This window comes from Brachionichthys hirsutus, chromosome 9 (assembly GCF_040956055.1).
Source record: "Brachionichthys hirsutus isolate HB-005 chromosome 9, CSIRO-AGI_Bhir_v1, whole genome shotgun sequence".
Taxonomy (NCBI): Eukaryota; Metazoa; Chordata; class Actinopteri; order Lophiiformes; family Brachionichthyidae; genus Brachionichthys; species Brachionichthys hirsutus.
Genome location: NC_090905.1, coordinates 2700040 through 2719165, shown reverse-complemented (window position 1 = coordinate 2719165; position 19126 = coordinate 2700040). Strand labels below are relative to the sequence as shown.

General features: G+C 48.6%; 1 protein-coding gene across 1 annotated transcript; it reads right to left on the bottom strand.

Moving 5' to 3' along the window:
- Nucleotides 1–13998: 13998 nt before the first annotated feature.
- pgm1 (phosphoglucomutase 1) lies at nt 13999–19047 on the bottom strand. The gene is made up of 11 exons (XM_068743067.1): nt 18736–19047; nt 17653–17815; nt 17382–17525; nt 17160–17285; nt 16817–17007; nt 16472–16626; nt 16240–16355; nt 16020–16155; nt 15529–15712; nt 15307–15441; nt 13999–14606 (listed from the first exon to the last, which is right to left on the bottom strand). Exons 1-11 carry the CDS (start codon nt 18979–18981, stop codon nt 14517–14519), a joined length of 1686 nt encoding a protein of 561 aa, XP_068599168.1. The 5' UTR covers nt 18982–19047; the 3' UTR covers nt 13999–14516.
- Nucleotides 19048–19126: the final 79 nt, after the last annotated feature.

The following is a 19126-nucleotide window of genomic DNA, read 5'->3' as shown; positions in this document are numbered from 1 at the left end:
ATGCCCAATTTCAAAACACATAAAATAATTAATTTTTCGCCGGTTCTGAGCTTGGTTCAAAGTTTGGTGAGTTTTCGAGCATGTTCAGGGGGTCAAATTGCCGTTTAAACAGCAGAACAAAGAAAAAGAAAAAGAAAAAGAAAAAGAAAAAGAAAAAGAATTAAAGCCGCAAGCGGCGTTGTAGGCCCTCGCCGGCCGACAGGCCGTTGAGCTGACCCGCCGACGCACGCCGCTTTTGTCCTGAGTGCTTCGCAAGTGTTTAGATTTTAGCTGCATTAGTAGCTCACAGTTTAGTCAAATCGTTATTTGGATTATATGGCCATCTGCCATCAGGAGTTTCAATCCAATATGGCCGCCTTCCTGTGTGTCTGGGGGCGTGGCCACAATACATTTTTTTTTGCCCTGACATGACGCATGTCTGTACCGAATTTCGTGGCTGTCCGACAAAGTTGACGTCGGACCCTTCCCCGTAGGAGGGGTTGCCATCGCCATGGCAACACCGTAAAACCAACAACATGGTTACGATTGTGTTTTTTGATCGGGACCACATGAGGGACTTTTCTGGTAAGTTTCAATCATTTCTGGCAAAGTATTTTTTAAATTCCCATTCAATTTTTGTTATTGTTCTCTAGGGGGCGCTGTAAGGCTGATTGTCAAAGTTTCCCTTTTAAAGTGTCCAGGTAGGAAGGGTCAATAAGTGTTTAAAATTTGGTTTGGATTGGAGTGTGTGTGTGTGCAAACGCTGACTCTGCAGTTTTTAAAATTATATCCAATATGGCCGCCTTCCTGTGTGTTTGGGGGCGTGGCCATAATTTTTTTTTTTTTTTGCCCTGACTTGACGCATGTGTGTACCGAATTTCGTGGCTGTCCGACAAAGTTGGCGTCGGACCCCCCATAGGCACAATGCATTGTGATTTTTGTAGGTGGCGCTAGCGCGCCACTTTTTCATTCCCAATTTTGAAACACATAAAATAATTAATTTTTCGCCGGTTCTGAGCTTGGTTCAAAGTTTGGTGAGTTTTCGAGCATGTTCAGGGGGTCAACTTGCCGTTTAAACAGCAGAACAAAGAAGAAAAAGAAAAAGAATAAAGAATTTTTGCAAAAACAATATAACTTTTTTTCTGAGTGTGCGATTTCTACACAAAATACATTTTCGGAATGGTCTCGACGAGGGCTACGCGTCTGTGGGGGCACACAAACACGAGTTGACGAGCTTCGCTCGTCAACTCGTGTTTGTGTGTGTGTGTGTGTGTCTGTGTGTCTGTGTTGTTTAGTGTCGGGGTGTGTGTGTGTGTGCTGTTGAGTGTCGTGGGTGTGGGCGTGGGTGTGTTGGTCGCCCGATGGTTGACTCGCTGCGCTCGTCAACCATCGGAAGACAGTTACAAACACGAGTTGACTCGCTGCGCTCGTCAACTCGTGTTTGTGGATCTCTGTGTGTGTGCATTTGTGTTGTTTAGTGTCGGTGTGTGTGTGTGTGCTGTTGAGTGTCGGTGTGTGTGTGCGTGAGTGTGTTGGATGCCGAGGGTTGACGAGCTGCGCTCGTCAACTTTGTCGAGGGTTGACGAGCTGCGCTCGTCAACTTTGTCGAGAGTTGACGAGCTGCGCTCGTCAACTTGTCGTCTTCTGCGTTGCAAAAGCAATAGCCCCTTACGCCTAGAATAGGCGCTCGGGCCTAATTAAAGCCGCAAGCGGCGTTGTAGGCCCTCGCCGGCCGACAGGCCGTTGAGCTGACCCGCCGACGCACGCCGCTTTTGTCCTGAGTGCTTCGCAAGTGTTTAGATTTGAGCTGCATGAGTAGCTCACAGTTTAGTCAAATCGTTATTTGGATTATATGGCCATCTGCCATCAGGAGATTCAATCCAATATGGCCGCCTTCCTGTGTGTCTGGGGGCGTGGCCACAAGACATTTTTTTTTGCCCTGACATGACGCATGTCTGTACCGAATTTCGTGGCTGTCCGACAAAGTTGGCGTCGGATCCCTCCCCATAGGAGGGGTTGCCATCGCCACGGCAACACCGTAAAAACAACAACGTGGTTACGATTGTGTTTTTTGATCGGGACCACATGAGGGACTTTTCTGGTAAGTTTCAATCATTTCTGGCAAAGTATTTTTTTAATTCCCATTCAATTTTTGTTATTGTTCTCTAGGGGGCGCTGTAAGGCTGATTGCCAAAGTTTCACTTTTAAAATGTCCAGGTAGGAAGGGTCAATAAGTGTTTAAAATCTGGTTTGGATTGGATTGTGTGTGTGTGCAAACGCTGACTCTGCAGTTTTTAAAATTATATCCAATATGGCCGCCTTCCTGTGTGTCTGGGGGCGTGGCCATAATACTTTTTTTTTTTTGCCTTGACTTGACGCATGTGTGTACCGAATTTCGTGGCTGTCCGACAAAGTTGGCGTCGGACCCCCCATAGGCACTATGCATTGTGATTTTTGTAGGTGGCGCTAGCGCGCCACTTTTTCATACCCAATTTTGAAACACATAAAATAATTAATTTTTCGCCGGTTCTGAGCTTGGTTCAAAGTTTGGTGAGTTTTCGAGCATGTTCAGGGGGTCAAATTGCCGTTTAAACAGCAGAACAAAGAAGAAAAAGAAAAAGAAAAAGAATTAAAGCCGCAAGCGGCGTTGTAGGCCCTCGCCGGCCGACAGGCCGTTGAGCTGACCCGCCGACGCACGCCGCTTTTGTCCTGAGTGCTTCGCAAGTGTTTCGATTTTAGCTGCATTGGTAGCTCACAGTTTAGTCAAATCGTTATTTGGATTATATGGCCATCTGCCATCAGGAGTTTCAATCCAATATGGCCGCCTTCCTGTGTGTCTGGGGGCGTGGCCATAATACTTTTTTTTTTTGCCCTGACTTGACGCATGTCTGTACCGAATTTCGTGGCTTTCCGACAAAGTTGGCATCGGACCCCTCACCATAGGCGGGGTTGCCATCGCCACGGCAACACCGTAAAAACAACAACATGGTTACGGCTGTGTTTTTTGATCGGGACCACATGAGGGACTTTTCTTGTAAGTTTCAATCATTTCTGGCAAAGTATTTTTTTAATTCCCATTCAATTTTTGTTATCGTTCTCTAGGGGGCGCTGTAAGGCTGATTGTCAAAGTTTCACTTTTAAAATGTCCAGGTAGGAAGGGTCAATAAGTGTTTAAAATTTGGTTTGGATTGGAGTGTGTCTGTGCGCAAACGCTGACTCAGCAGTTTTTAAAATTCAATCCAATATGGCCGCCTTCCTGTGTGTTTGGGGGCGTGGCCATAATATTTTTTTTTTTTTGCCCTGACTTGACGCATGTGTGTACCAAATTTCGTGGCTGTCTGACAAAGTTGGCGCCGGACCCCCCATAGGCACAATGCATTGTGATTTTTGTAGGTGGCGCTAGCGCGCCACTTTTTCATTCCCAATTTTGAAACACATAAAATAATTAATTTTTCGCCGGTTCTGAGCTTGGTTCAAAGTTTGGTGAGTTTTCGAGCATGTTCAGGGGGTCAAATTGCCGTTTAAACAGCAGAACAAAGAAAAAGAAAAAGAAAAAGAAGAATAAAGAATTTTTGCAAAAACAATATAACTTTTTTTCTGAGTGTGCGATTTCTACACAAAATACATTTTCGGAATGGTCTCGACGAGGGCTACGCGTCTGTGGGGGCACACAAACACGAGTTGACGAGCTTCGCTCGTCAACTCGTGTTTGTGTGTGTGTGTGTGTGTCTGTGTGTCTGTGTTGTTTAGTGTCGATGTGTGTGTGTGTGTGCTGTTGAGTGTCGTGGGTGTGGGCGTGGGTGTGTTGGTCGCCCGATGGTTGACTCGCTGCGCTCGTCAACCATCGGAAGACAGTTACAAACACGAGTTGACTCGCTGCGCTCGTCAACTCGTGTTTGTGGATCTCTGTGTGTGTGCATTTGTGTTGTTTAGTGTCGGTGTGTGTGTGTGTGCTGTTGAGTGTCGTGGGTGTGGGCGTGGGTGTGTTGGTCGCCCGATGGTTGACTCGCTGCGCTCGTCAACCATCGGAAGACAGTTACAAACACAGTTGACTCGCTGCGCTCGTCAACTGTGTTTGTCGATGTCTGTGTGTGTGCGTGTGTGTTGTTGAGAGTCGGTGTGTGTGTGTGTGTGCTGTTGAGTGTCGGTGTGTGTGTGCGTGAGTGTGTTGGATGCCGAGGGTTGACGAGCTGCGCTCGTCAACTTTGTCGAGGGTTGACGAGCTGCGCTCGTCAACTTTGTCGAGAGTTGACGAGCTGCGCTCGTCAACTTGTCGTCTTCTGCGTTGCAAAAGCAATAGCCCCTTACGCCTAGAATAGGCGCTCGGGCCTAATAAAGAATTTTTGCAAAAACAATATAACTTTTTTTCTGAGTGTGCGATTTCTACACAAAATACATTTTCGGAATGGTCTCGACGAGGGCTACGCGTCTGTGGGGGCACACAAACACGAGTTGACGAGCTTCGCTCGTCAACTCGTGTTTGTGTGTGTGTGTGTGTGTCTGTGTGTCTGTGTTGTTTAGTGTCGGGGTGTGTGTGTGTGTGCTGTTGAGTGTCGTGGGTGTGGGCGTGGGTGTGTTGGTCGCCCGATGGTTGACTCGCTGCGCTCGTCAACCATCGGAAGACAGTTACAAACACAGTTGACTCGCTGCGCTCGTCAACTGTGTTTGTCGATGTCTGTGTGTGTGCGTGTGTGTTGTTGAGTGTCGGTGTGTGTGTGTGTGCTGTTGAGTGTCGGTGTGTGTGTGCGTGAGTGTGTTGGATGCCGAGGGTTGACGAGCTGCGCTCGTCAACTTTGTCGAGGGTTGACGAGCTGCGCTCGTCAACTTTGTCGAGAGTTGACGAGCTGCGCTCGTCAACTTGTCGTCTTCTGCGTTGCAAAAGCAATAGCCCCTTACGCCTAGAATAGGCGCTCGGGCCTAAAAATTAAAGCCGCAAGCGGCGTTGTAGGCCCTCGCCGGCCGACAGGCCGTTGAGCTGACCCGCCGACGCACGCCGCTTTTGTCCTGAGTGCTTCGCAAGTGTTTAGATTTGAGCTGCATGAGTAGCTCACAGTTTAGTCAAATCGTTATTTGGATTATATGGCCACATGCCATCAGGAGTTTCAATTCAATATGGCCGCCTTCCTGTGTGTCTGGGGGCGTGGCCACAATACATTTTTTTTTTGCCCTGACATGACGCATGTCTGTACCGAATTTCGTGGCTGTCCGACAAAGTTGGCGTCGGACCCTTCCCCATAGGAGGGGTTTCCATCGCCATGGCAACAGCGTAAAAACAACAACGTGGTTACGATTGTGTTTTTTGATCGGGACCACATGAGGGACATTTCTGGTAAGTTTCAATCATTTCTGGCAAAGTGTTTTTTTAATTCCCATTCAATTTTTGTTATCGTTCTCTAGGGGGCGCTGTAAGGCTGATTGTCAAAGTTTCCCTTTTAAAGTGTCCAGGTAGGAAGGGTCAATAAGTGTTTAAAATTTGGTTTGGATTGGAGTGTGTTTTTAAAATTATATCCAATATGGCCGCCTTCCTGTGTGTCTGGGGGCGTGGCCATAATACTTTTTTTTTTTTGCCCTGACTTGACGCATGTGTGTACCGAATTTCGTGGCTGTCCGACAAAGTTGGCGTCGGACCCCCCATAGGCACAATGCATTGTGATTTTTGTAGGTGGCGCTAGCGCGCCACTTTTTCATGCCCAATTTTAAAACACATAAAATAATTAATTTTTCGCCGGTTCTGAGCTTGGTTCAAAGTTTGGTGAGTTTTCGAGCATGTTCAGGGGGTCAAATTGCCGTTTAAACAGCAGAACAAAGAAGAAGAATAAAGAAGAATTAAAGCCGCAAGCGGCGTTGTAGGCCCTCGCCGGCCGACAGGCCGTTGAGCTGACCCGCCGACGCACGCCGCTTTTGTCCTGAGTGCTTCGCAAGTGTTTAGATTTTAGCTGCATTAGTAGCTCACAGTTTAGTCAAATCGTTATTTGGATTATATGGCCATCTGCCATCAGGAGTTTCAATCCAATATGGCCGCCTTCCTGTGTGTCTGGGGGCGTGGCCACAATACATTTTTTTTTGCCCTGACATGACGCATGTCTGTACCGAATTTCGTGGCTGTCCGACAAAGTTGACGTCGGACCCTTCCCCGTAGGAGGGGTTGCCATCGCCACGGCAACACCGTAAAACCAACAACATGGTTACGATTGTGTTTTTTGATCGGGACCACATGAGGGACTTTTCTGGTAAGTTTCAATCATTTCTGGCAAAGTGTTTTTTTAATTCCCATTCAATTTTTGTTATCGTTCTCTAGGGGGCGCTGTAAGGCTGATTGTCAAAGTTTCCCTTTTAAAGTGTCCAGGTAGGAAGGGTCAATAAGTGTTTAAAATTTGGTTTGGATTGGAGTGTGTGTGTGTGCAAACGCTGACTCAGCAGTTTTTAAAATTATATCCAATATGGCCGCCTTCCTGTGTGTCTGGGGGCGTGGCCATAATACTTTTTTTTTTTTGCCCTGACTTGACGCATGTGTGTACCGAATTTCGTGGCTGTCCGACAAAGTTGGCGTCGGACCCCCCATAGGCACAATGCATTGTGATTTTTGTAGGTGGCGCTAGCGCGCCACTTTTTCATGCCCAATTTTGAAACACATAAAATAATTAATTTTTCGCCGGTTCTGAGCTTGGTTCAAAGTTTGGTGAGTTTTCGAGCATGTTCAGGGGGTCAAATTGCCGTTTAAACAGCAGAATAAAGAATAAAGAATAAAGAATAAAGAATAAAGAATAAAGAATAAAGAAGAATAAAGAATTTTTGCAAAAACAATATAACTTTTTTTCTGAGTGTGCGATTTCTACACAAAATACATTTTCGGAATGGTCTCGACGAGGGCTACGCGTCTGTGGGGGCACACAAACACGAGTTGACGAGCTTCGCTCGTCAACTCGTGTTTGTGTGTGTGTGTGTGTCTGTGTGTCTGTGTTGTTTAGTGTCGGGGTGTGTGTGTGTGTGCTGTTGAGTGTCGTGGGTGTGGGCGTGGGTGTGTTGGTCGCCCGATGGTTGACTCGCTGCGCTCGTCAACCATCGGAAGACAGTTACAAACACAGTTGACTCGCTGCGCTCGTCAACTGTGTTTGTCGATGTCTGTGTGTGTGCGTGTGTGTTGTTTAGTGTCGGGGTGTGTGTGTGTGCTGTTGAGTGTCGTGTGTGTGGGCGTGGGTGTGTTGGTCGCCCGATGGTTGACTCGCTGCGCTCGTCAACCATCGGAAGACAGTTCCAAACACAGTTGACTCGCTGCGCTCGTCAACTGTGTTTGTCGATGTCTATGTGTGCGTGTGTGTTGTTTAGTGTCGGGTTGTGTGTGTGTGTGCTGTTGAGTGTCGGTGTGTGTGTGCGTGAGTGTGTTGGATGCTGAGGGTTGACGAGCTGCGCTCGTCAACTTTGCCGAGGGTTGACTCGCTACGCTCGTCAACTTGTCTTCTGCGTTGCAAAAGCAATAGCCCCTTACGCCTAGAATAGGCGCTCGGGCCTAATAAAGAATTTTTGCAAAAACAATATAACTTTTTTTCTGAGTGTGCGATTTCTACACAAAATACGTTTTTGGAATGGTCTCGACGAGGGCTACGCGCCTGTGGGGGCACACAAACACGAGTTGACGAGCTTCGCTCGTCAACTCGTGTTTGTGTGTGTCTGTGTGTGTCTGTGTGTCTGTGTTGTTTAGTGTCGGGGTGTGTGTGTGTGTGCTGTTGAGTGTCGTGGGTGTGGGCGTGGGTGTGTTGGTCGCCCGATGGTTGACTCGCTGCGCTCGTCAACCATCGGAAGACAGTTACAAACACGAGTTGACTCGCTGCGCTCGTCAACTCGTGTTTGTGGATCTCTGTGTGTGTGCATTTGTGTTGTTTAGTGTCGGTGTGTGTGTGTGCTATTGAGTGTTGGTGTGTGTGTGCGTGAGTGTGTTGGATGCCGAGGGTTGACGAGCTGCGCTCGTCAACTTTGTCGAGGGTTGACGAGCTGCGCTCGTCAACTTTTTCGAGAGTTGACGAGCTGCGCTCGTCAACTTGTCATCTTCTGCGTTGCAAAAGCAATAGCCCCTTACGCCTAGAATAGGCGCTCGGGCCTAAAAAGAATAAAGAATTTTTGCAAAAACAATATAACTTTTTTTCTGAGTGTGCGATTTCTACACAAAATACATTTTCGGAATGGTCTCGACGAGGGCTACGCGTCTGTGGGGGCACACAAACACGAGTTGACGAGCTTCGCTCGTCAACTCGTGTTTGTGTGTGTGTGTGTGTGTCTGTGTGTCTGTGTTGTTTAGTGTCGGGGTGTGTGTGTGTGTGCTGTTGAGTGTCGTGGGTGTGGGCGTGGGTGTGTTGGTCGCCCGATGGTTGACTCGCTGCGCTCGTCAACCATCGGAAGACAGTTACAAACACAGTTGACTCGCTGCGCTCGTCAACTGTGTTTGTCGATGTCTGTGTGTGTGCGTGTGTGTTGTTGAGTGTCGGTGTGTGTGTGTGTGTGCTGTTGAGTGTCGGTGTGTGTGTGCGTGAGTGTGTTGGATGCCGAGGGTTGACGAGCTGCGCTCGTCAACTTTGTCGAGGGTTGACGAGCTGCGCTCGTCAACTTTGTCGAGAGTTGACGAGCTGCGCTCGTCAACTTGTCGTCTTCTGCGTTGCAAAAGCAATAGCCCCTTACGCCTAGAATAGGCGCTCGGGCCTAATAAAGAATTTTTTGCAAAAACAATATAACTTTTTTTCTGAGTGTGCGATTTCTACACAAAATACGTTTTTGGAATGGTCTCGACGAGGGCTACGCGCCTGTGGGGGCACACAAACACGAGTTGACGAGCTTCGCTCGTCAACTCGTGTTTGTGTGTGTCTGTGTGTGTCTGTGTGTCTGTGTTGTTTAGTGTCGGGGTGTGTGTGTGTGTGCTGTTGAGTGTCGTGGGTGTGGGCGTGGGTGTGTTGGTCGCCCGATGGTTGACTCGCTGCGCTCGTCAACCATCGGAAGACAGTTACAAACACGAGTTGACTCGCTGCGCTCGTCAACTCGTGTTTGTGGATCTCTGTGTGTGTGCGTTTGTGTTGTTTAGTGTCGGTGTGTGTGTGTGCTGTTGAGTGTCGGTGTGTGTGTGCGTGAGTGTGTTGGATGCCGAGGGTTGACGAGCTGCGCTCGTCAACTTTGTCGAGAGTTGACGAGCTGCGCTCGTCAACTTGTCATCTTCTGCGTTGCAAAAGCAATAGCCCCTTACGCCTAGAATAGGCGCTCGGGCCTAATAAAGAAGAATAAAGAATTTTTGCAAAAACAATATAACTTTTTTTCTGAGTATGCGATTTCTACACAAAATACATTTTCGGAATGGTCTCGACGAGGGCTACGCGTCTGTGGGAGCGAAGCTCGTCAACTCGTGTTTGTGTGTGTGTCTGTCTGTCTGTGTTGTTTAGTGTCGGGGTGTGTGTGTGTGTGCTGTTGAGTGTCGTGGGTGTGGGCGTGGGTGTGTTGGTCGCCCGATGGTTGACTCGCTGCGCTCGTCAACCATCGGAAGACAGTTACAAACACGAGTTGACTCGCTGCGCTCGTCAACTCGTGTTTGTGGATCTCTGTGTGTGTGCATTTGTGTTGTTTAGTGTCGGGGTGTGTGTGTGTGCTGTTGAGTGTCGGTGTGTGTGTGCGTGAGTGTGTTGGATGCTGAGGGTTGACGAGCTGCGCTCGTCAACTTTGCCGAGGGTTGACGAGCTGCGCTCGTCAACTTTGTCGAGGGTTGACTCGCTACGCTCGTCAACTTGTCTTCTGCGTTGCAAAAGCAATAGCCCCTTACGCCTAGAATAGGCGCTCGGGCCTAATAAAGAATTTTTGCAAAAACAATATAACTTTTTTTCTGAGTGTGTGATTTCTACACAAAATACATTTTCGGAATGGTCTCGACGAGGGCTACGCGTCTGTGGGGGCACACAAACACGAGTTGACGAGCTTCGCTCGTCAACTCGTGTTTGTGTGTGTGTGTGTGTGTCTGTGTGTCTGTGTTGTTTAGTGTCGGGGTGTGTGTGTGTGTGCTGTTGAGTGTCGTGGGTGTGGGCGTGGGTGTGTTGGTCGCCCGATGGTTGACTCGCTGCGCTCGTCAACCATCGGAAGACAGTTACAAACACGAGTTGACTCGCTGCGCTCGTCAACTCGTGTTTGTGGATCTCTGTGTGTGTGCATTTGTGTTGTTTAGTGTCGGGGTGTGTGTGTGTGCTGTTGAGTGTCGGTGTGTGTGTGCATGGGTGTGTTGGTCGTCCTCAACAGCATGGCAAAGTTGGATGCCGAGGGTTGACGAGCTGCGCTCGTCAACTTTGTCGAGGGTTGACTCGCTACGCTCGTCAACTTGTCTTCTGCGTTGCAAAAGCAATAGCCCCTTACGCCTAGGATAGGCGCTCGGGCCTAATAAAGAATTTTTGCAAAAACAATATAACTTTTTTTCTGAGTGTGCGATTTCTACACAAAATACGTTTTTGGAATGGTCTCGACGAGGGCTACGCGCCTGTGGGGGCACACAAACACGAGTTGACGAGCTTCGCTCGTCAACTCGTGTTTGTGTGTGTGTCTGTGTGTCTGTGTGTCTGTGTTGTTTAGTGTCGGGGTGTGTGTGTGTGTGCTGTTGAGTGTCGTGGGTGTGGGCGTGGGTGTGTTGGTCGCCCGATGGTTGACTCGCTGCGCTCGTCAACCATCGGAAGACAGTTACAAACACGAGTTGACTCGCTGCGCTCGTCAACTCGTGTTTGTGGATCTCTGTGTGTGTGCATTTGTGTTGTTTAGTGTCGGTGTGTGTGTGTGTGCTGTTGAGTGTCGGTGTGTGTGTGCACGGGTGTGTTGGTCATCCTCAACAGCATGGCAAAGTTGGATGCCGAGGGTTGACGAGCTGCGCTCGTCAACTTTGTCGAGGGTTGACTCGCTACGCTCGTCAACTTGTCTTCTGCGTTGCAAAAGCAATAGCCCCTTACGCCTAGAATAGGCGCTCGGGCCTAATAAAGAAGAATAAAGAATTTTTGCAAAAACAATATAACTTTTTTTCTGAGTATGCGATTTTTACACAAAATACATTTTCGGAATGGTCTCGACGAAGGCCACGCGTCTGTGGGGGCACACAGACACACACAAACACGAGTTGACTCGCTGCGCTCGTCAACTCGTGTTTGTGTGTGTCTGTATGTGTGTGTTGTTTAGTGTCGGGGTGTGTGTGTGTGCTGTTAAGTGTCGTGGGTGTGGGCGTGGGTGTGTTGGTCGCCCGATGGTTGACTCGCTGCGCTCGTCAACCATCGGAAGACAGTTACAAACACAGTTGACTCGCTGCGCTCGTCAACTGTGTTTGTCGATGTCTGTGTATGTGCGTGTGTGTTGAGTGTCGGTGTGTGCGTGTGTGTTGTTGAGTGTCGGTGTGTGTGTGCGTGAGTGTGTTGGATGCCGAGGGTTGACGAGCTGTGCTCGTCAACTTTGTCGAGGGTTGACGAGCTGCGCTCGTCAACTTTGTCAAGAGTTGACGAGCTGCGCTCGTCAACTTGTCGTCTTCTGCGTTGCAAAAGCAATAGCCCCTTACGCCTAGAATAGGCGCTCGGGCCTAATGAATTTCATTCTGTTTGGTCTAAAAAGGTCATAAATAAATTAGGTCTGATGATAATAGAGTATCAGGACATAATAGTGTATTCATCGCTGGCTGTTTGTGCTCTGTGTGTCTGATGTGGAAACATTCATAACATGGATATTTTTTATTTACCCTTTTTAATGTAGCTTCTTCAGCTTTGGATCCAGCCCATTTCACTTCCTGGGAGTTCCAGCCCATCCTTGCTGCTTCCACTTTAAGTTGCGGCGCTAGCATTTTGAAGCATATCCCAGACAAACTTGACAGAATAAGTGCCATTATTAAACAGCCCCCCCCCCCACCCTCAGGATATGTTGAAGGCCGGATGTGAGGACAAACACGCTTAGTATCATTTGCTTATTTACAGCAACATGATGTGTTCATTATGGCTCAAGCGTTTGCTGGAACACCAGCATGAATGTGCTGTTGAGTGATGCCTTGATGCCTTGATGCCTTGTTGCGTGGTTACATGTGGTATTAACCTGAACCAGAAGCACCAGTCTAAAGATTGGAGGATGCAACCTGTGGAAAGTCATGCTCCGCCTGGGCTGCAGCGCTCTTAATGTGGAGGGAAGTGTTGTTTCTTTATTGTCATTGTGGGTGAAACCTGGTCCAAGGGCTGCAGGGCCATCCTATTTGGTAGGTCCCATGTTTTGCACCCATTATTTCAGGCGCTCACATGATCCCGAATGGATGCAGGCGCAATGAGGAACACGAACACGGAGCCCTTTAATATCCCAGCCCAGACGGACTGCAGGCAAAGCTCCTTTTCGCACCGACATTAACGCACAGCCGTCATAACATTCTGGAGAGTGATGTTTTACTTCTGCTGAATTTTCATTGGCAGCCTTATTAAAAAAAAAAAAAGACTTTAATTTGAGTTCTTGAGTAATTACATTAAACGGGAACTGAGATATTGGTTTTGGAAGAGACGGGCATAAAAGGAAATGAGCAGTCGAGTAGAATGGAAGCCAAGCTTTTCCTAACGTTAAGGCAGTTATCACTTAACGCAGCACAGGAAGAGACGAAGAAGGGTTGAACCTTCATCCTCACCTGAGGCCTGTGAGAATGAGGCCTTTGTCCGGTCCGCTGCCCTCCTCCTCCTCGCAGGAGAACGGTGAACAAGGGCCACGCTAAGAACACGAGGCTCCCTGCCAGCCCAAGAGAAAGCCATTCCGACATCTAATAGCGGCGGAGCAGGCCAACTTAATGCAAGACTTATTGTGATTACCTGATGTAATGACAGCCAGTCCAAATACAGCCTGCAAGCCATTACCAGCCCGCAAGAGGAACACATTATGTATTGCGCTGTCAGCTTGACAGAGTCTGAACAATACAGCATGCAGGAAAAAAAAAAAGTTTCCACCCGGTTATTGTGACTCCTGAGGGGAAGGAGAGGAACTGTTTGAATGCCCCCAGGCCAGGGGCAGCTTGGCAGGCTGCCAGTGGGCCTTAAAAGCCCCCCCCCCCCCCCATGCAAACGTAGACACAGGCCAGCCATTGGAAGCATGTATTTCTAATCGGCGACAATGACATTTGAAAAGTGTCTCAAAGATCGTGGAGGAATTGTGAAGGGCTTTTTTTTTTTTATGCGACTCATCATGTACAGACCAATCCATTATAAATAAGTGTTTGCAGCCCCCAAGCTGCAGGAAAGGTGAAGCTTGTCACGCATCAAAGTTTGAGCATATCTGGGAGAAAATGCAACTTGAACGGTCAATTAGTTCCAGCTCAAGAGGTTTTTACAATTTGCCGTGTTTTCCTTTTGCATTTGGGGGGGGGGGGGGGGTCGAGGGGATTGTGCTGCTCAGCATGAATAACGCCGACACACACGACAGAAATTGGTGGAAAATGTTCCATTTGTGATTGAAGCCAATTTCTTGTGCACCTGATTTTCCACCTTTGCTCCTATTACCTAAATTGCAACCAATTGAACATCCAGATTACGGCAGCCGAGCATGGAAAGGTTTGAACCCAAACCAACACCTGTGGAATTTCAGATTGTCAAAGCCGCCTCGAGCATCATTTATCCACGAGAAATAGATTTCAACCCGTGGGATCCCCGGACCGCCTGACATTTTACAAGTCTGATCATTAATCAGGATTACAGGCTCTACCTCATTACTTGGGAGGGAGGAGGAAGATTCGGCAGCTTCTGCTTTGTCCCTGGCCTCAGGAATGTCTCTGGAAAGGCATTTCCCAAAGCGCTGAATTCTCTCGGAGATTCTTCCGAGGATTTGGCTCACCGGAGGCATGATGGGAACTTTGCATCTTCCCATCTGAAGAGAAGTCGTCATCAACACCGCCCGACTTGCTTTCGTTCTGGTCTCGTTTTCAGCATCAGCATCGATAAATAATTGTGTACCCATCTGTCATGGGTACACAATTATTTTTGTTATAACTGGAAATTACCAAATAGACACACAACATGACTTTGTAAAATCCTTTTATTAATGGTTAGTCGTCAAAGCTCCAGCTGTGGTTTATGGTTGAGAGGTGAGGAGTGGAAGGCACCAGGTCACCCTAAAATTGCTGATCCATGGTCAGTTTGCTAGTTTCTCTCTTTAGTAAGACAGCCCGAAGAACAGATCTGGATTATAGCATAGTCTAAAATGTTTTCAGCCCATAATATTAATGAAACGTGTCACAGTTGTTACAAATGTTCAGGTTTATAATACCTTTCTGTTCAAATGTATTAAAGTATTTGTGTCTGATCGGTCGCTTGAAGCAGAAGGACAAAGAGAAACGTCTAGAGAAACACCGGCGGCAGCAGAAGATCACTTCAAGTTAAAGGAAGGAGATTCTCGAGTGTTAAGTTTCAGTCTGTCGTCCAGCTCCGTTTCTAAGAGGGTCAGGAACTGAAGCCAAGACAGCAACCGAGGGCGGCTTCACCCCCCCCCCCCCCCCCCCCCAAGAGAGAGCGGAGGTATCCAGTGTGGAAGAGGGATCATGTGATCACCGTGGGTCCGGTACGTCCAATCCTCTCGTGGAGCTGCGAGACCTTCAAGGCGATGTCCACCAGCGGGGACAGCATCTCCTGCACGGAGACACGAAGCGCAGAAGATCGACTTTGTGGGAATTATAATAATAAAGTGTCAAAGGACGCCTTTACGAATGCTCTAGATAAAGAGGTTCAATGAGATGCTTTAAGAAGTAAAGGGATGAGATCATTATTCTGTGACGCTGCAGGACTTCAGGCTCTGATGACCGTCTGGATTCGCAACTTCTGTTGACAGAAGTGTCAAACTTTTGTGATTCGACGCGCCGCCAGGAGAGGTTTTTATCTCCAGTTTGCACTCTTGGCTCGTCGTAAATCAATCCGAGTCGGAGCGAGCCAACTGGACGGTGAACCTGCCGGCCGTTTATCTGTCGAGTTACGGTCCTGAAGCGATGTGGTTCTGCTTATCGGCTCGTTCAGAGCGTGTCAGCGCTGAAGAAAATAAAAAGGGCTTCACTTTTGTCTCGTCTCACTTTCTTGTTCTACATCATCTCCTGTCTACACCAGTCAAAAATGACTTTATGGAGTGTCTAGTTGGAGCTCGCACTCTATTTCCCCCCCCCCCCCCCCCCCACCTTTCATGCTGAAAAAATTCATGAATAACCGTGTCCTGTCTTTTCCTTCTCTTTGACGTTTCACGGACATAAATATTCAAAAGCAAAGAGAATCCAGTGGAATTCACCGACTCGTCCTTCTCTCTATGTATCTGACTGGATGAATCGCTCCTTGCGGTCCTGACCTGGGGGTCCTGGTAAATCTTCTGGGGGTCCTTCTCGTAGCTGTCTATGTAGAGCCTGACGGTGGCCCCCGCGCTGCCTGTCCCACTGAGACGGAAGATAATCCTCGACCCATCAGAGAAGATGATTCTGAGCCCCTGAGAAAAGTGGCAGAAAATATTAATGAAAAAATATTTTTAAAAAGTTTAGTAATAAAGAACGTGCTTTTCGTCTTGCAGACTCACCTGGTTTTTGGACACACTTCCATCCACAGGGTCTGTGTAGGCAAAGTTGTCAGCAATCGCCACCTCGTAAGTCTTATCACCCGAGGAGAACTTCTTCCCAATGAAGGATGGGTCAAACATGGCCGTCTCGAGATCCTTCATCATCTTGTTGGCAGCGTCTGAATCGGCCTCCTCGTAGTCGTACCTGAGGGGGACGTTGGACTTGGTTTTATTGCAGAAGTATAGTTTAGTGTCTAAGTGGCATTTTGAGAATTGGTTAATTGATCTGGTCACAAAAACTGGAACATAAGACTTTAGAACTAATGGCCAAATTTCACGTGCTGTAGTTCTTTTATTGACCGCTAGAGGACGCTACAGTACCAAATTGAGCAATAAGGAATCATTCAGGGATGCCCTGAATGATTCCTTTGTTCCACTGGTAACTTGAAATGCACCTTTTTGTGGACTCAAGCTCACATTACTTTTACCGTTCGACATGTATCATTCCTGACCTGGTGAAGAAGTTCCTGCCAAATTTCTGCCAGTGATCCTTCAGGATCTCTTCCACGCTCTGTTTCCTGGTGGCTAAGATTGATAACCACGAAAGTACCGCCCACAAGCCGTCCTTCTCACGGATGTGATCCGAGCCTGGCGTGTTAGCAGAGGGATTCAAGAGGCCATTGAGCAAATAAGCAGCGCTGTGGCATCGTCAATAGGACGAGTCCTACTCACCTGTACCGAAGCTCTCTTCTCCGCAAAGTGAAAGTTTTCCGGCATCCATCAGATTCCCAAAGAACTTCCAGCCAGTCGGAGTCTCATACAGCTGCATCTGGAGAGCTTTCGCCACGCTGGAACGAAATGGCACGCACAATAATCTATATAAGAAACCCATCTGAAACCGATAGAGGTCGGATTCTATCTCAATCTATCCAAGATGGAATAGCTGGGATGCGAGGTTCTTTACTTGTCCAGGGCTCCACTGGTGGGCATACTACGGGCCAGGCCTTTGACTCCCGTCTTCTGGAAGTAAGGGATGCTGGTAATGTTGGCAGCAATGACGGCCACAGAATCTGAGGGATTCACGAAAAAGCCGTGCTTACCCAGCACCATGTTCCGATCCTGGAGACAGGAAGAAGAACCAACAGCGGTTAACGTTCATCTGGTGAACCTAATAGATCAGGATTTACTGAATTCACTTAATATGAGGCGACAGAACAGATTCAAAACCAGCTTCAAGACTCTAATCAATAAACCGCCAGATAAAAAACGGCTGGAAGGTCATCAATTCGGAGATATAACCCCGACTTACACCGTCGCCATCAAAGGCGGCACCAAAGTCATATTCTCCCCCCTTCATGGTGTCGACCAGGTCAGCAGCGTAGGTCAAGTTGGGATCAGGGTGGTGGCCCCCAAAGTCCTCCAGGGGGATGCAGTTGACCGCGGAGTCGGCAGGAGAACCCAACTCTCCACAGACTATTTTCTTCACGTACGGGCCGACCACTAGAAGGACAGACAGGAGCTTTAAACTCTACGGGGAGTGGATACGTCAGTAAATACTCGTTACTAAAGAAAGACCTTAAGCCCTGCTCTAAAACCTAACTAAAATCTAAAATCCCAAACCTCGTCTCGCGTCGTGTGACGCCGCTTCCTACCTCCATGCATGGCATCCAAGCGGACGTTAATGTGATTGGCACCAGAAAGCAGTTCCTTCAGCGCAGCGAAGTCAAAGATCCCCCTGAGCATCTCGGCGTAAGCGTCCACAGAGTCCACGATCTCCACTGAGGACAATGAACGGGGGGAAACGGCACGATTGAGACGCGGAGCAGGCGCCGCCGTTCGCTAACTGCATTAACGCCTCATCCCAGCCACTACACCTGTGAACGGCTTGAAAGTGTCCACCTCAAAGGTCTGCTTGCCGATGTTGGACAGATCCACGTTCAGCTCCGGGCAGATGCGATATTCCTCCAGGCTTTTGCTGATCTCAAATATTTTGTTTGTGAGTCCCTCCGCAGCCGGTCCTGGGGGTCAAAGTCGAGGGTCTAAGCACCGACAGACACGGCGTCTGCTTTTCACCGACACCGTAACATAGCAGGAACAAGTCCCTGGAGTCTATTAGATCACGGGACAACGAAGCCTCCCACTCACCTCCACTGGAGATGTTGTACTTAATACCAAAGTCTCCATTCGGACCTCCGGGATTGTGACTGGCAGTGAGGATAAGGCCACCCACCGCCTTCATCTTGCGGATCACACAGGAGACCGCCGGCGTGGACATAATCCCGTCTTGACCAATCACCAGGTGACCAATCTACAGGAGGGAAACATGATCACAGTGAAAATGCTGCTTATAAACACAGGCAGGAGGAACTATAAAGAGGTTCTGCAGATTCTGCTTTGTCACAGATCCTCTCTCTTGTCCAAGTTGCTTGGTTTGCATGCGTTTATCATTTATAATTGGGTGCGGTTCGACGCTGACGACACAGAATCCTAAACGTCAAAAGGTCAAGAAGGGTTGCACAATAATGAAAACACAATGGCCGTGTGTGTCGTAGATGCCTCGATGCGATTGTAAACATGTGAACTGAAGCGTTCTGTCCTCTGCAACGACAGTTCCTCCACGGCTTCGTTTCCACACATCAAACCTCTTTGTGCAACATTTAGCAGAAGCTGCTTTGCACATAGCTGCAGAAGAGTTAACATCTATTCTAGAGCATCCTGCTGCGGCTGGGATGAGGACATTAATGAAAACGTGCAGATTTTGCTCTTGATGGTGCAGCTCCCGTCTACGCTACCGACATAAAGACGGCTCCGTGACCGGGTGCACGTTGCCTGTCACGTCACCCCCACCCCCCCCCCCCCCCCCCGGTGCAGCATTCCGCTGCAGCACGTCATTTTTTAAATCGCTGTCTGACAACGTCACAACCTGCACCCCCTCAGGCTAACTTTATGCTAATCACAGTGTTCATAACAGTTTTACACAGTGTTATTTGTACGAGACATTTTGATTAAATAGCCATAAATCGCCCGGACAGGGAGAATAACTTTAATTAATTTAATTAAAATAAAAGCTGCGTAAATCAGCGTCTAATTACACGTCACAGGGCGATAAAGCGTTCAAGCTAGCTTCATGTTATTTGTGCTAGCTGGCATGCTAAAAACAATGACAAGTTGTCGTTCTCCCGAGCTAATAGCTTCTCTAGCTAGCTGACGTTAGCCACAGAGACTGACCCCGTTCGCAGCCGCGATCTGGACGATCAACCGGATCGCGTCCTTCATGAAGAACCTCCCGTCCCCCCCCACCACCAGACACGCAGCCTGGCGCTCGGGGGGGTCGATCACGGCGATAATGCTCTGAATGAAGTTTTCCGCATAGTGCTGGTTCTGCTGGAACACCGTCACCCGCTTCCTCAGGCCGCTCGTCCCCGGCTTCTGGTCCGCGTACGGCTTGGTCTTCACCGTCGTTATCTGCACCATGTTTGACACCGACTGGGCGCCTGTGGTCGTCCCGTGTGATCCGCAGTGTGGCCCGGTCCGGTCCGGTGAGGCGACTGCAGTGCAGTGACCGAGCCGCCTCACGTATACACCGGGTACCGCCCCCCTCCCTCACAGACCCGCCCAC